Source organism: Dysidea avara, chromosome 9, assembly GCF_963678975.1.
Source record: "Dysidea avara chromosome 9, odDysAvar1.4, whole genome shotgun sequence".
NCBI lineage: Eukaryota > Metazoa > Porifera > Demospongiae > Dictyoceratida > Dysideidae > Dysidea > Dysidea avara.
In genome coordinates, this window is record NC_089280.1 from 13,440,406 (window position 1) to 13,454,453 (window position 14,048).

A 14,048-nucleotide genomic window follows, 5' to 3' on the forward strand; every position below is an offset into this window, starting at 1 on the left:
GTACTGAGCCCTGAGGGACATCACGGAGAACTTTACAAGTACACTGTACTATTATTGTCTAAAGGTATGTTGTGTTCTGTCAGTAAGGAATTCACTTATCCATATACAAACTCTCCCACTTATAATGTAAGCATTAATTAATACCAAGGTTAACCAATGTATACACAGAAATATGTTTTCACGTTTGTATCCATATAATATTGAGCACAAGAGTAGTATTAAACATTTATCTGAATAATGGAATACATTTCAATTGGAGAAAATATACAATGACTCACTAGCTACAAGTTTGTGTAGTTAATGGCATGGTAAGTTTGTGTGTGACACTACAAGTTACTGGCAAGTGAGTACTGAGTTTATTAGGATCAGTCAGCAGCCCTGGAGGTATCTACATAAGAAAACATTAAATACACACTGTATATATGTGCAGCCACTCACCTTTAGGTCCTTGATATTTGATTCCCGACTGGTGTACTCTCTTAGTAAGTAATTAGTCTGGGCTGCATGGTAGAGCCTAGTATCATTTATTCTCACTAGAACACCATCCACTCTTAAAAAGAATCGCTGCAACACCAAGAATCCACTAGCCATAACACGCTACAGTGTAGTGAACTAAAATGCTATAAAGAATTAATGGTCTTTATTACCACTTTCACATTGAGTACAGCACAGCCGTGATCATGTAGCTCATCTTCATACAAAATTATCTCATCATAGAAATGTATTTTCTCAGGAGATTTTAGTTTCTCAACATCAATTTTCTCACTTGTTTCCTTCACCTGAGGAATGACATTAGAACACACAGTGATGGACACCTCATGGTCTTACATCTAGCTCATGTTGACCTTCAGAAAACAAGTTTCCCTTATAGTCTGTAGTGTACGTCCAATCAAACGGCTTTACTACACCTTTGACTTCAGTCAATCCAGCCCTACCATGAGTTATAAATGAAGTAAAAAGGTGAACAAGTTGTGTAATACATACATAAGTTCTTGAGGAATTTTCATATGTAATGTACGAACTGTCATTATATTGAGCATCACAATTTAGTATTCATAAAACTGTACATTTGAAACATTAGTAAATAATTATTACATCAATTCTATTACAACACACATGAAGAGACCTGGTAATTCGTGAATTTACCATGCAGCCAATATTTAATGGTACATAATTTTCCTAACTGCATTTAGTTATACCAAACTTTTGTCTGAGGGGTCCACAACTCTGTAAAGGTCTTAAATCATAGATTTTTTTTGGAAAGATTTCACAGCAAATATGATGTTCAATATCCAAAGATGGATAACTTGTTGAGAAGTAAGATTTCAAATTCCTAGTAACTGCAAGCTGTATAAGATTTCATGAACTCATTTGCAGTATAAGCTCTGCAAAGCTTCATGCAGCACATAGGCGATTCTAAGGGGGGGCCATGGCCCCCCCCTGTTAAAAAATAACTTTTAAACAATTTTGGGGAAAAGTTGCTGTATAGATTGGCATTGTTATTTTTAGCATTTTTCATGTTTTTAGAACAAATTTTAGGCTGTTTTCAAGCCTTTAAATTGCAAAAATCCTGCAGCTTCTGGGGGTTGTACCCCCAGACCCCCCCTGAAAATTCTACTTTATACTATAGCCAAACAACAATAGTTATGCTGTTCCCTACTGGGCCCCCCCTGTAGGTCAGGTCTAGAATCGCCACTGATGCAGCATATATCACGTGTTACACTATTACCTTGCTTTAGCCCATTCCTCAGCATCCGCTACCTTCAAGAGATCACAATGATTGTTCACCAGCTTCAGTGCCTCTAGTGTGTCAAACGCAATACCATAACCATCACAATGTCTTATCGTCAACTTGTTATCACCAAACACCATCTCTGGTAGTGCTGGCAGCTCCAGAAACCTATCAAACCTGTCAGGAACAAAATTCAATGCTTGTGCGCCTCGCTGAGTCACTCCATTTACCTGCACACTACGCATGAATCGTCTTTGTCCACTTGGCAACCATTTTCTAGACCTTTCTCACACTTTGATCGCAGAATGTGGCTTTTAACGCTAGTTATCGTCCATGGACCTGCTTCGAATGATGAAACCTTCGGTTTAGCCATTGTGCGCTATTTAATGCACACCAAAACTACGTGCTCACTAATTAGAGTTTGTTGAACAAAAAGCGAAGGGACTTCGACATAAGGGAAGATGCCCTGGGGATTCATAAGGTATGAGAGCCGAATATGTTAATTATGATATGACTCATCAAGTGTGTAATATAAAAATTGCTGCTGCTTTTAATTTTAAACTGCTTTCTATGAGAGCAATCTGCTTTGCCAATTCTGTGTACGTCCTCAGTGGTGAAAATGTGGTACAAAATTGAAAAACGATGTCAAAAGATTTTTATGTCTCTCCTTTAAAAAGTAAGCACTTAATTCTACAAGCTCAGTGTACCAGAACTATCTGACTTTAACCAATGAAATATGCCTTGATTATAGAACTTAGATCTCACTTGATGATCAAACATATGTTTACAAGTTATACCACTTCAATTTGATTAGTTGTTTTGCAAGCAAAAATCTTGAGAGTATGGGGTCAGTAGGTTGGCATATGTAAATATAAACAGAAAAGAGTGCAGAAGTACGTAGGATGTAGTCCTGATGAGCTCGAGAAGATATTTGTGAACAGTAGCTAAATGCATTGCAATAAAATACAATTAATGATTGTACTCAATTTATATTGATTTTTCATTTATGGAAATTTATTTTAGTTTTTCAATGTATGCCAGGACTCGTGAAACAACTCATTAAGTTGACATGAAAAGCTTGATTGCCTCTTCCAACAACTACTTGATTTAGCTCACATTAAACACATGATCACTTATCTTTTTGATCCCTGTTGCAATGGCTACTATTGGTAGTGACTATCCTTACTGTATGTGTTATGGGTATAACCCCATATGATGTGTTTAATTATGGAGTTCATTACATCAAAGAACCGTTTCATACCTGTGATATTATCAATGTATCATAGGATGTTTATCCGAGGGATGTTCCGTGGAGCAGCAAGCCAATCCTCTGTTGGGCAGCAGAAAGCAGCTGAGGACTATGTACGTATGTGAATGTCATTTAACATATAACACATTTTTGTACCATTATCAGTGTGCATAATTGTTGTGACAAGTGTAGTCTCATCCTCAATGAGTATAGGTAGTAATACTTGTCATAGAATCTGGTAACTAGTGCTCTGAAATGCTCAAGTGTGATTTACAGTGTTACATAATTGTACTTGTATAAGGCATTTCATGGAGGCTCAATACAGATAATTATTTATATAATGTACTTGCTTTACAATGTAAGTGTTAGGGTAATGTATTTTGTTTACGATTTCTGACCTTACTTAATAGTTATACCACGGCTGCAGGTGTATATGTCAGCAAAATCCCGAGCAGCTGTGGTATAAGTGATATATATCACTTGGGGCGCACTCACCTAATAGGTGAAAGAACTAACGAGAACTCATCCCATTTGTTTTATACAGTAGCATCTGAAAATCGATCGTGGTTTTAAAAGCGTGGGCTAATAGCCATCAAAACGTTGTCCATACGTTAAAACATCATTAATACGTTACTATGCTTCAACACGCTATGTTAGAAAACTTATGATTGTGGAATTGAGTTTATATTGCTATTATTTTTGTACTAAGTTAAGCTAACTTCGCTATTATAAGTAAGTTATTATATTAAGTTAAGTACTTAGGACTGTAAGTTACTAACCTATTTCAGCGTAACAGTAGTAGTTTTTCCGTTCTGTGGTCTGTTCAAAGGCTGATACGCGGTGGGTAGAAATACGCATCCACGATCGCCCAAACAATTATTTTGTGCCTTCATTATCCTTTACTAACAACCAACTAGTCCATCTTAGAGAATATACTCAGTTTAGCAACCACTACAAAATCAAGTCCCACAATGCAAAGCTCTATGTCACTCAATATAACGAGTCAAAGCGTATTGTTTCTTTGAACTGGCTGAGCATCGAAGTCATTGGCAAACCGCTTTCCCATGATATTGCCCGAGCGGCGCCTTTGAACGCCCACGCTAAAGTGGTATATATATATATGCATACTCTAAAGTTGTTTAGCAATATACTGTAGATATGTGTGTTGTGTGTACACTGAATATTTGTGATAGTGTATGTTTCACTGTAGCTTGCTAACCATCCTGTAATGAGGAGAATTGCTCAACTTTCAGTATACAACTGGCTAAAGACAAAAGATCTAATCAGTGAGTGACTCAGTTTGTATGTTTGAAATATTGGATGGACAATGAAGCAAATTCTAGTCAGTTACAATGAATGTGTTAATTGTACATACACTGTAGTTGTATACCCCAGGACCAGTACACCTGCATAACCCAGACGCATACACATAGTTAAATACCAAGTATCCTTTTAGTGACTTACCATGAAATCTACAATAAATTTTGTTGATCAAAATAGGTTTAAGGTATCGATATTATAAAGACCACTAGACCCCTTCTTCATCTTACTCAAGCTGCTATTAACAAAATAGTGGGAGGGCCAAGTTTGTAAATGTGCTACAAGTAGATTTTAGTGAAGAAAAGTTTGCAGTCAATTTTCTTAAACTTGTAATAAAAGTGCAAGCAATGTATGAGTAAGGTTTGCTTTAGCTAGGGCACGTATGATGAATGTTGACATTCAAACATAAGTTAGGGACATTTTTTCACCCAATATAATATAGGACATACAAACCCAGCTCGAAATGTTACATGCTTGTACCATGCAACCTCCATGGATGTTTACAGCATTGTTTTGAGTTGAAGAATGCTTTTCAAGGTGGTTTTTAGGTGTGCGTTCTATTAGGATTTTTGCAACAACAAAAAACATATGTGGGTGGTCCCTATTATGAACCTACTATCGTAGTTCATGATAAATACAAATTGAAATAGTCAGGGCTGTTGTGTGTGTATGACTGTTGTACATACTGCAGTAATGCTTCGCGTAGCAGGGTGGTAGCCATTAGGTAGAGCAGTAACCATAGTAATGACAAACACCAGGCGTGTTACATGCATGCCAATTTTTGGTATCGGTACATGTTATAACATGTCATGTTGACACAAATGCATGCAACAAGTGTCAAGTATCAATAACCAAGTGTCCAAACTCTTGTAAATTACATGAAACAAGCATGTATGTTAAACCTGTAGGTTGCATGTAAACATGTGCAATATTTCAAGCTGGGAAATACCAAATTTTACACTTACGGGAAAATTTAGACTGTAAATGTACAATGTTTTTATGCTTATTTCTATATTTACATAGTTCACTGACTGATTTTGTGATATTTTTCAACAGATTCAACAAAACGAACATCTCTAAATGAAATCAAAAAGAGAATAAACGACAAATAATTTGTACTTTGTACATACAGAACATTTGAAGATATAATATATTATACTTTGTATAGACATTTTTATGTTCAGTTGTGTTGTACTTCTGCTCTTTGTCATTGTGGACTTGTAATGTGTTTCTTCAGCCAGTTGATGACCATTTGTTTAAACCTGTCACATTCTAGATCAGAGATTAACCGGTGTCGACCATCTTGAAAACGCTGTATAAAAATACTGCATTTGTAATGTGTATACCAAGTATGTATTAAATTCAGATTAGCAAATAACAAAGTTTACAGTAAAATAGGCATATTACTAGGGGTGAATAACGTTTAAGCAACCTGATGGTCTGCTTAAAATTATTTTACCTCTTTGTACAGCTGGTTATTGTTGTGAGGTCCAAATTTTGTGAGGCTGTTAAAATACCCTCCAGCATAAAATTCAGCATAAAATTATAAGCTTTGATTTGCAAAATTTATACCTTGCACACAACCCATTGTATGGTATGTACTAAAATGGCTGGCTGTGACATTCAGTTCTAGCACCATAGCCAACCGTCCTATTACAAATTAATCCAACAACCATACCAACCATATAATTTTAAAAATAAACTGCAAATAATTATACTCGGCAAACGGCACCAAAACAACAATTGCCTTAGCAACCATATGGCTGCTATGCCTATCACTATGGTAACACTAATTATCATATAGTTGGACATATGCTTCCAAAAGAATCACACCATATTAGCCAGCAAATGGTACCTCAACAAAACAGTGTAATGCTGCATGTCAAGGTGCAATTAAGAGTACTATAACACATTCACTTTGTCAGATTACATAAATATAGTACAATAGGCTATAACAGACACATTGGGACCAACTGATTTTGCATTAGTAGAAGTATATATGGGCCTCAGAAACTGTCCTTTATAGAGAGGTTAAATATACAGTGTACTTATATATACACATGAATTATTTTGCTAAATATGTGATGCAACATTTGTGAAGTATTGTAATAGCAAAGGCAGTATGAATTACATCCACCCAGTTCAAAGGAGTGGCCACAATGTACTCACTTCAAATGTCTTATCCTCACTCTGAGCATTATCAAACAGAAACTGTGATGATGAAATGTCCACCATTGTATCATCTGTTCCATGCAGTGTGATGAAGGGTAACTTGATGGTTGATATTCCTTCAGCTACTTGGAACTGTGCATCAAAAATGGCAACAGCCCAGCGAGCTTTAACACCCCCTTTCCATGTCAAGAGGTCTTCCAAGTAAGCACGAATCTTTAATAAAAAAATTGTTTTATACAACAGGGGTGTGTGTAACAGGTTGGTTGGGTGGGAGGGGGAGGGATTGTCAACCAAAAATTTTTAGGCTTGAGTACATTGTGCTTTTAAATTTATATTGTTCTTCTAGCAATTCATATTTATTCACCTATTACTCTGAAATCATTCCAGAATATATATTTCCTGCGGTAATTCTTGAAATAATTTTATATGTAATTTCTTTGGAATTATAATTACTTGCAAGCATAAAAACAATATCTCAAAATCGAGATACTCTAATAGAGCAGTCATATATAACTTGGGTGACTATTATTAGGGTATGTGACTGTTCTCTTAGATCTCAACTGAGTGCTAGCGATGTGTTTGAAGATTTTCTGTGAAAAATACAGTGACTATTTAAAGATCATTCTATTATTCCTGATTCTTTTACCATCAATTATTCCTAGCTTGTTCCGGCATACTGTACGCATGCCTAAAATTTTTTTAAAAGCCTCCGCCCATGGGATGATACTTTCACAATACTCAGCATCATGATGATGCAAAAATATGACTTGTTTATATACATGAACTGCTCTATAAGAGTACCGGTATCTTTTAGTTTTACAAGAAGTAAAAGGCCATCTCCTCCTTCCCCAAGCATGTACACATACACACAGCATTCATCATAAACAATATTAATACCTTATTTAAAACAACTACATACAGTATAGACATACAGCTGTATTATTGCATGACATACTTACAGTACCTCATCCTGGTTTCTTGACATTCCATTGATACCACTACTGTGTACTATTAATTGAGGAGCAACAAGAGCAACTGCACGTACAATCCCATGCCAGTACATAACACCACATGTAACAACTCAGTGACTCATAGGCCTAAAACACACCAAAAATGCTCCTGCTGCATGTACAAGAGCAGGAGCACTGAGAACCACTCCATTGATCAGATCTGGTCTTTGTATGGTGAATAATGTGGTAACCAAACCACCCTATGGGAATACAAGTATGTAAGTACACGTTCTGTGTAATCAAACTTACCATGGAATGGCCCATCATGAAGAATGGAATATTGCTGCTGTATTTAGCTTTAACTATCTCAATATGTTGTATGACATCTCATACATATATCTGCACATCTTCAATGTGTACTCTGTCACCATCACTCTTACCATGACCAACTGAAATAAACATGTTACCACATTAATGGCTAGAAGATGCTTATGCATGTTCTTATGGTACTGTACTTTGATAAATAGAGCAATATGATGAAAAGTTATACCAGGAGAGCATCAAATCCTGTGGACAAGGTGGTTGACTATACCAAGCTTTAAATTTCCCCTTGGCTTAATTCTGCCTTGCTCTTTCCCATATCAAAGTGCTTTTTTGACAAACAGTTCCGGCATATAAAGCGTTTCACAGTGCTAGTAAATGCTTGGGCAGCTGACTCATGTAACAAGAGTTCTTGACAAAAAACGAGGGCTCAGGTGAATGTGAACCAACTATAATAACAGCCCATTCTGGTATCCCTGTTGCATGTAAGACTGATGTACGTAACTATAAAATAATGATACACGCCACTAACATAAGGCCCCATGCTCGAATTTTGCACTGAGTTGCATGGTCCCTTGTTCAATGCACTCCTGGCAATAACATAGCATTTTATTACTTTTATATGTACTACACACTTCAAACATATTTTACTGTAAAACCTCTTCTACAAAATTAATTAAAAAATAAGGATTTTAGTAAAGACAAAGCAGATTGTAGTATCGTGTGTGAAGTTAGTAAAGTTAAGCTGGAACAGATTTATTGTGCAACAAAATATTGTAATAGGTTGTCTCCAAAGTACATAAGCATTTCACTGCATTTGTCTGAATGAAATTATGCTATACTAGTACTCACCAAGATCCTGAGAATAGACTGCAATCTCATTCTCATTGAGAAGTGCAGCTAGATTCTCATATCGTCCACTATGCTCCGCTACACCATGAACAATGTACAACACTGCTCTGTATATAACAGAGGGAAACATGTTAACAAGATGTTACATACAGTATAAGGAAAAAGTTGAAGGACACAAATATTTTACAATTTACAGTGGTCTACAGTAGATCAATATACATGCATATATGTATATGTGAAAAAGTTAATGAATTGGTTGTGCAGATTGTACACATTTAAATCTCATTTTAATTAGGAAATGCAATACACAACATTCAGGAGAAAGGAACAGCCTATCTATGTAGTTAGTTAACCTTGCAGTTAGTAGACCCTAAGCTATTTCACTGCCATCTACAACTGTGCAGTGATCCGTTGGTTTGTTCTCTAGCAAATTCACTAGTAGTAGTGGTTTATTCTGAGTAGCTCATTTCATCATTACACAGCAAAAGAAGTTAGAAATTAAGAAATAGAATAATTATTATAGATGCTAATGCAGGTGAGTGGACTGAAACTTGTAAACCATCAACGATGATGAGTAGCTACTTATATAAAAATCAAACAGTTAGGTTTGCACAAGTAACTTGTAATGTGTACACATCTTTTCTGACCTACACCCTGTACAGTCTTTGTACATTTATACATCACCAATTTTTAACCAAGACGAAAGGTACGCAAAAAAGTGATCTCCATTTAAAATTACAGGACATGTGTGCATACCATTTGATTCATTTTTATAAAGATGTGCAGCCTCAGTTTGGGGATTAACGCACATGTGTAACATACATACAATATGATTAATTATGGGGTTACCAATTGGTAGGGAAGTAATAGTTTCAGTCAGTGCTTAAAAATTTGTCATGACTGTTGTTGGATTAGGTCGGGTGGGTGTGAATTCCACAATACTATAGTTCTAGGGGAAAATGAGTTACTGCACTGACTTGTCCTATATAGCATAGATATGATGGAATCTTTGGTCGCTGCCTCTGATTTTAGGAGATATACATATCAATGAGATCATGTACAATTTTGTGATACTAGATACTTGTCTGCAGTGTTCTAGACTGGGAATATTAAGAACAGTAGTGAGCATGTTGGTTACACTGCTGAAATCCAAGAGGTCAGCCATGATGAATCTGGCAGATTACCTCTATACTCGTTCGAGCCTTTCAATGTCTCTTGGTGTGAGGGGACCAGACAGGGTTGGAATTGGTCTTATCATGGAAATGATGGCATTATAACGTTTAATTGGACTTCAGATTTCTCTGTAGGAATGCTTTTACTGACAGAGCCTTGGATGCGATATTAGTAATGTGTGTGGACCATGACAAATCATTGGTGATTATAACTCCTAAATATTTAGTGGATCAACAACTTCTTTGATGATAGTAACACCTTGACGTTCTGATGACAAGGTGTTAATACTGATCCTGCATGTATTATTACAAGTACACAGAAAAATTTGGAATTTTCAACTAGAGTAAGGACCATAGCACATCGATAAAAAGTACTGAAACAAGTTGGAGTAGTGCACGATATTAAATCACAGTAACACAATAATAAGTGTTATATCCCTACTGTGTGTTTGTATCTTGAGTACAGTAGGGATACAACACTTCTTATTGTTTTACTGTGATTTAATATCGTGCACTACTCCAGCTTGTTTCAGTACTTTTTATCGATGTGCTATGGTCCCTACTCTAGTTGAAAATTCCAAATTTTTCTGTGCACTTGTTTGTTAACTTTTTTGTTATGACTGGTGAACCCAAGCATATCGCATCTGAAATGGTGCCGTGCATGTGCCCCAGCTATATCAATTATTGTCTGAAGTGAAGTATCCATTATATATATTACGCTTCGTTGTCAGCTATGTTCAACCCGTTACACAGCATTTTGGATCTAGAACTGTTTGAAAAGCACCTCTGCAATCCATGCATACCGAAAGAAATGGTGCCACGTGTCCCAGTTATACCAATTATCGTCTGAAAAGTGAAGTATCCATTACACTTTGTTGTCGGCTATGTTCAACCTGTTACACATTAGGAATCAAGAATTGTTTGAAAAGCACCTCTGCAATCAAAACAGCCACTATGAAAAATACAGACAATTTCTGTTACGAAGGGAAGGCATCACATGCTATCACCAAATCGACACTTTTCGCTGTCAGCAAATATGAATGGGACACAAAGGAGCACTGGTAAGTCCATGAAGAATGCAGTATGTACTGCGGTATGCCAAAAGGCACCTCTCAGGCCAAAGGAACGTTGAACAGTGGAAAAATCAAGCTTGTAGCCTTAGCCGTTATCGAGTTACGCTTGTCTGAGGGCATCAGTCAGTCACTCAGTCAGTAGAAAATACCATTAAATAATTTATTTTTAAAAGTTCGTAGCAACTTATTGAAAGTGTTTCGGGTTGATCTGAAAGTTTGTTAGGGCTTAGTTTTACCTAACCAATACTGCTTCATCGTCGTCAGAGAAAATTGAGGCTGGTTTTTGGGTGATGTTATTTCGTGGGCCACACCTACTTTTGTGGTCCCTACTATACAGTACTATCGTACTGGATGATCAGGTGCTCTGATTTATATACAGTACATACTACTACACACACAACTACTACACACTGACAAAGCAGCACAGTAATAGAAGACCAAACTACCAAATGCCCGTACACCGAGCCTTACACAGGATCACAATCTGGCACCCAACTTCTAACAAAAATCTTCTGGCTGTCAGCGTTCTGAAAGAAATCGGACTGATTGACAACTGCCATTATGGACGAGCAGAGCACGAGATTTTGGATCGGATCGTCAAGGAGATTATGATTATAAGCGCGGCGCTTATGCGCACCTGGACGAAGCTTGAGCGCCGCTAATTAAAAATATTGAGCTTGCTACTTCCTGCTGCTGCTGCTGCTGCTGCTGCTGCTGCTGCTGCTGCTGCTGCTGCTGCTGCTGCTGCTGCTGCTGCTGCTGCTGCTGCTGCTGCTGCTGCTGCTGCTGCTGCTGCTGCTGCTGCTGCTGCTGCTGCTGCTGCTGCTGCTGCTGCTGCTGCTGCTGCTGCTGCTGCTGCTGCTGCTGCTGCTGCTGCTGCTGCTGCTGCTGCTGCTGCTGCTGCTGCTGCTGCTGCTGCTGCTGCTGCTGCTGCTGCTGCTGCTGCTGCTGCTGCTGCTGCTGCTGCTGCTGCTGCTGCTGCTGCTGCTGCTGCTGCTGCTGCTGCTGCTGCTGCTGCTGCTGCTGCTGCTGCTGCTGCTGCTGCTGCTGCTGCTGCTGCTGCTGCTGCTGCTGCTGCTGCTGCTGCTGCTGCTGCTGCTGCTGCTGCTGCTGCTGCTGCTGCTGCTGCTGCTGCTGCTGCTGCTGCTGCTGCTGCTGCTGCTGCTGCTGCTGCTGCTGCTGCTGCTGCTGCTGCTGCTGCTGCTGCTGCTGCTGCTGCTGCTGCTGCTGCTGCTGCTGCTGCTGCTGCTGCTGCTGCTGCTGCTGCTGCTGCTGCTGCTGCTGCTGCTGCTGCTGCTGCTGCTGCTGCTGCTGCTGCTGCTGCTGCTGCTGCTGCTGCTGCTGCTGCTGCTGCTGCTGCTGCTGCTGCTGCTGCTGCTGTCCAACTGTCCAACTGTCCAACTGTCCAGCTGTCCAACTGTCCAAAGACAATCAGTGAGGTTTATCTTAATAATTACTCACCTTATGATAGCTATATACTTGAATAGTGTTACGGGAATGTTAAACAAACTTGATTTTTTTAGCAGAGAGAAGAAATGAATCAAAATTGATAGTACAAGTTTGTTAATAATTTAGAAATCAACACAGATGATATTCTCTTCCCCCAACCACCTCATATTACAAGAGGACACCAACTGAGATTTTTACCACCTCCCACCAGAGTCAACTCCTACCACTACTCCTTGTTCCCTTCAACAATTCGACAATGGAATAATGTTCTGGAATCTGTAATTAATGCATCAAGTGTAGAACATTTTAAAATATGTTATATGTAAGTTTTAGTGTGCTTTTTATACTCAATTTTGAGGTCTTGCCACAATAACTAAAATATAGTAATAAGCTGCATGCAAACCTTTGCTGGTATGTAGCTATGTATCCCAGTGTGATAATGATTATATCTTCCACATGCAGTGAAGTAATAATAACTGTGTAGCTACAACAGTCATGATTTTCTTTTTTGGTGTGTCTATGTTCCCATGCATGCACTAAATATAGCTATATAGAAAATAGGAATGGACGTGATGTCTGGGATAATAATGGAGCTAAGTCATAACCACTTTTCATACAGCATCCTAATCAAATGAGGTAAGATGCATGAGAGCCTCTGAAATTAAATCGGAAATCTATTTTCTCATGTAGTTTCTCATAATCAATGGCTTTTGAAACTCCCTCACCCACCCCCAGTTTTTTTTTAATGCCACCACTTGCATGTACATCTTTTCAATAATAACATTCTGATTGTCTAATTAAATTATATTATTCTGCACAATGTACACTACATTTTTAATTTGCAATGACAACTATACAGTTGTAGCGGTTATGCAGTGTTGACAAATAAAATAGGTCCATAGCTACAACCCTAGCTGCTATCATTTGTATGCATAGAAATCACTCAAAATTTATACAAGCTGCAAGTCAATCCATGCATGCAGTTATGGAAATGGTTTATCCCTATTGTGTCCATGTTATAAGACTAATATATCGCTAAACCCTTAACCTTCATCTCATTCAAGCTGTTAAGTATGTAGTGAAAAGGACATATTTGTAAAATTATTAGCTATAAGCTTACTGTAATTACATATAAGTATATAAAGGAAAATCAAGTTTTCATCGAACTGATTTTCTCAAATTGTAAATAACTGCATGTAAGGTTTGTTAGTGTATGAAATAACTTTTCAGACATGTGCTGACGTACTGTCAGGCCATTGTGAAAGTTGAGTGAACTTCAACAGATATGACTGAACTTTTTAACTTTGTTGTTTCTCCTTTCCTGTGTTTTTACCAACTTGGATGTTTGTATTGGGGCCACCTATGCACTGCAGAGCTGATACTACTCAACCACTCACTGACACTAAAGCATTTTAAAGGGTAACTACTGGTCACATAAAAGCACTTCTATATATGAAATTGATTCCATTACAAGGGGTTTTGTAGGAAATGAGTCATAAAAACTTCATCAAGGCATTATACTTGCTTTTATATTGTGTAGGTCTATCCCTAATACAGTGTATGAACATAAGAGATGTACTGATGTCTTGTTCATTCTAGCTCAAAGTATAAACTGGTTGTACAGGTGATCATGAACACCACAAGTAAAAGTACTAATGGCCATTAGATTATAAATACATTTTACTACTGCAGTACCAGGTGACTGAAACAAGTAGGCTGGCACAGCATAGTAAACTGTTAACCTCAGAGTACATCTTT

The 14,048-nt window shown here is 37.8% G+C and overlaps 3 protein-coding genes across 3 annotated transcripts; all 3 read right to left on the reverse strand.

Annotated features, from left to right (window-relative positions):
* Positions 1 to 213: 213 nt before the first annotated feature.
* Positions 214 to 2,150, reverse strand: LOC136265515 (TIP41-like protein). The gene is made up of 6 exons (XM_066060386.1): positions 1,963 to 2,150; positions 1,730 to 1,909; positions 829 to 931; positions 648 to 779; positions 439 to 597; positions 214 to 388 (listed from the first exon to the last, which is right to left on the reverse strand). The coding sequence occupies exons 1-6, from the start codon at positions 2,103 to 2,105 to the stop codon at positions 278 to 280; spliced, it is 828 nt and encodes a 275-aa protein (XP_065916458.1). The 5' UTR covers positions 2,106 to 2,150; the 3' UTR covers positions 214 to 277.
* Positions 2,151 to 5,333: 3,183 nt separating this feature from the next.
* LOC136265516 (monoacylglycerol lipase-like) lies at positions 5,334 to 11,469 on the reverse strand. The gene is made up of 6 exons (XM_066060387.1): positions 11,313 to 11,469; positions 8,597 to 8,703; positions 7,733 to 7,872; positions 7,438 to 7,683; positions 6,471 to 6,686; positions 5,334 to 5,613 (listed from the first exon to the last, which is right to left on the reverse strand). The coding sequence occupies exons 4-6, from the start codon at positions 7,534 to 7,536 to the stop codon at positions 5,509 to 5,511; spliced, it is 420 nt and encodes a 139-aa protein (XP_065916459.1). The 5' UTR covers positions 7,537 to 7,683; positions 7,733 to 7,872; positions 8,597 to 8,703; positions 11,313 to 11,469; the 3' UTR covers positions 5,334 to 5,508.
* On the reverse strand, positions 7,555 to 11,401 carry LOC136267499 (monoglyceride lipase-like). Its single transcript, XM_066062667.1, has 5 exons — positions 11,313 to 11,401; positions 8,597 to 8,703; positions 7,864 to 7,872; positions 7,733 to 7,785; positions 7,555 to 7,683 (listed from the first exon to the last, which is right to left on the reverse strand). Exons 1-5 carry the CDS (start codon positions 11,399 to 11,401, stop codon positions 7,555 to 7,557), a joined length of 387 nt encoding a protein of 128 aa, XP_065918739.1.
* Positions 11,470 to 14,048: the final 2,579 nt, after the last annotated feature.

Bases quoted from the DNA above. Each gene is read 5' to 3' on its own strand.
- LOC136265515 (XM_066060386.1), bottom strand. From the start codon at position 2,105: ATGGCTAAACCGAAGGTTTCATCATTCGAAGCAGGTCCATGGACGATA. The intron at 598-647 runs GTAATAAAGACC...ACTACACTGTAG, and splicing joins CTGTACTCAATGTGAAAGTG to CGTGTTATGGCTAGTGGATT. The intron at 389-438 runs GTGAGTGGCTGC...TTTCTTATGTAG, and splicing joins CAAATATCAAGGACCTAAAG to ATACCTCCAGGGCTGCTGAC.
- LOC136265516 (XM_066060387.1), bottom strand. From the start codon at position 7,536: ATGTACTGGCATGGGATTGTACGTGCAGTTGCTCTTGTTGCTCCTCAA. The intron at 6,687-7,437 runs GTACTGTAAGTA...TTTTTATTAAAG, and splicing joins TGTCAAGAAACCAGGATGAG to ATTCGTGCTTACTTGGAAGA. The intron at 5,614-6,470 runs GTGAGTACATTG...ATTTTTATACAG, and splicing joins GTGAGGATAAGACATTTGAA to CGTTTTCAAGATGGTCGACA.
- LOC136267499 (XM_066062667.1), bottom strand. From the start codon at position 11,401: ATGGCAGTTGTCAATCAGTCCGATTTCTTTCAGAACGCTGACAGCCAG. The intron at 8,704-11,312 runs GTAAGGCTCGGT...TGTTATATACAG, and splicing joins GTGCCAGATTGTGATCCTGT to AGCAGTGTTGTACATTGTTC. The intron at 7,684-7,732 runs GTAAGTTTGATT...GTATTCCCATAG, and splicing joins TCATGATGGGCCATTCCATG to GGTGGTTTGGTTACCACATT.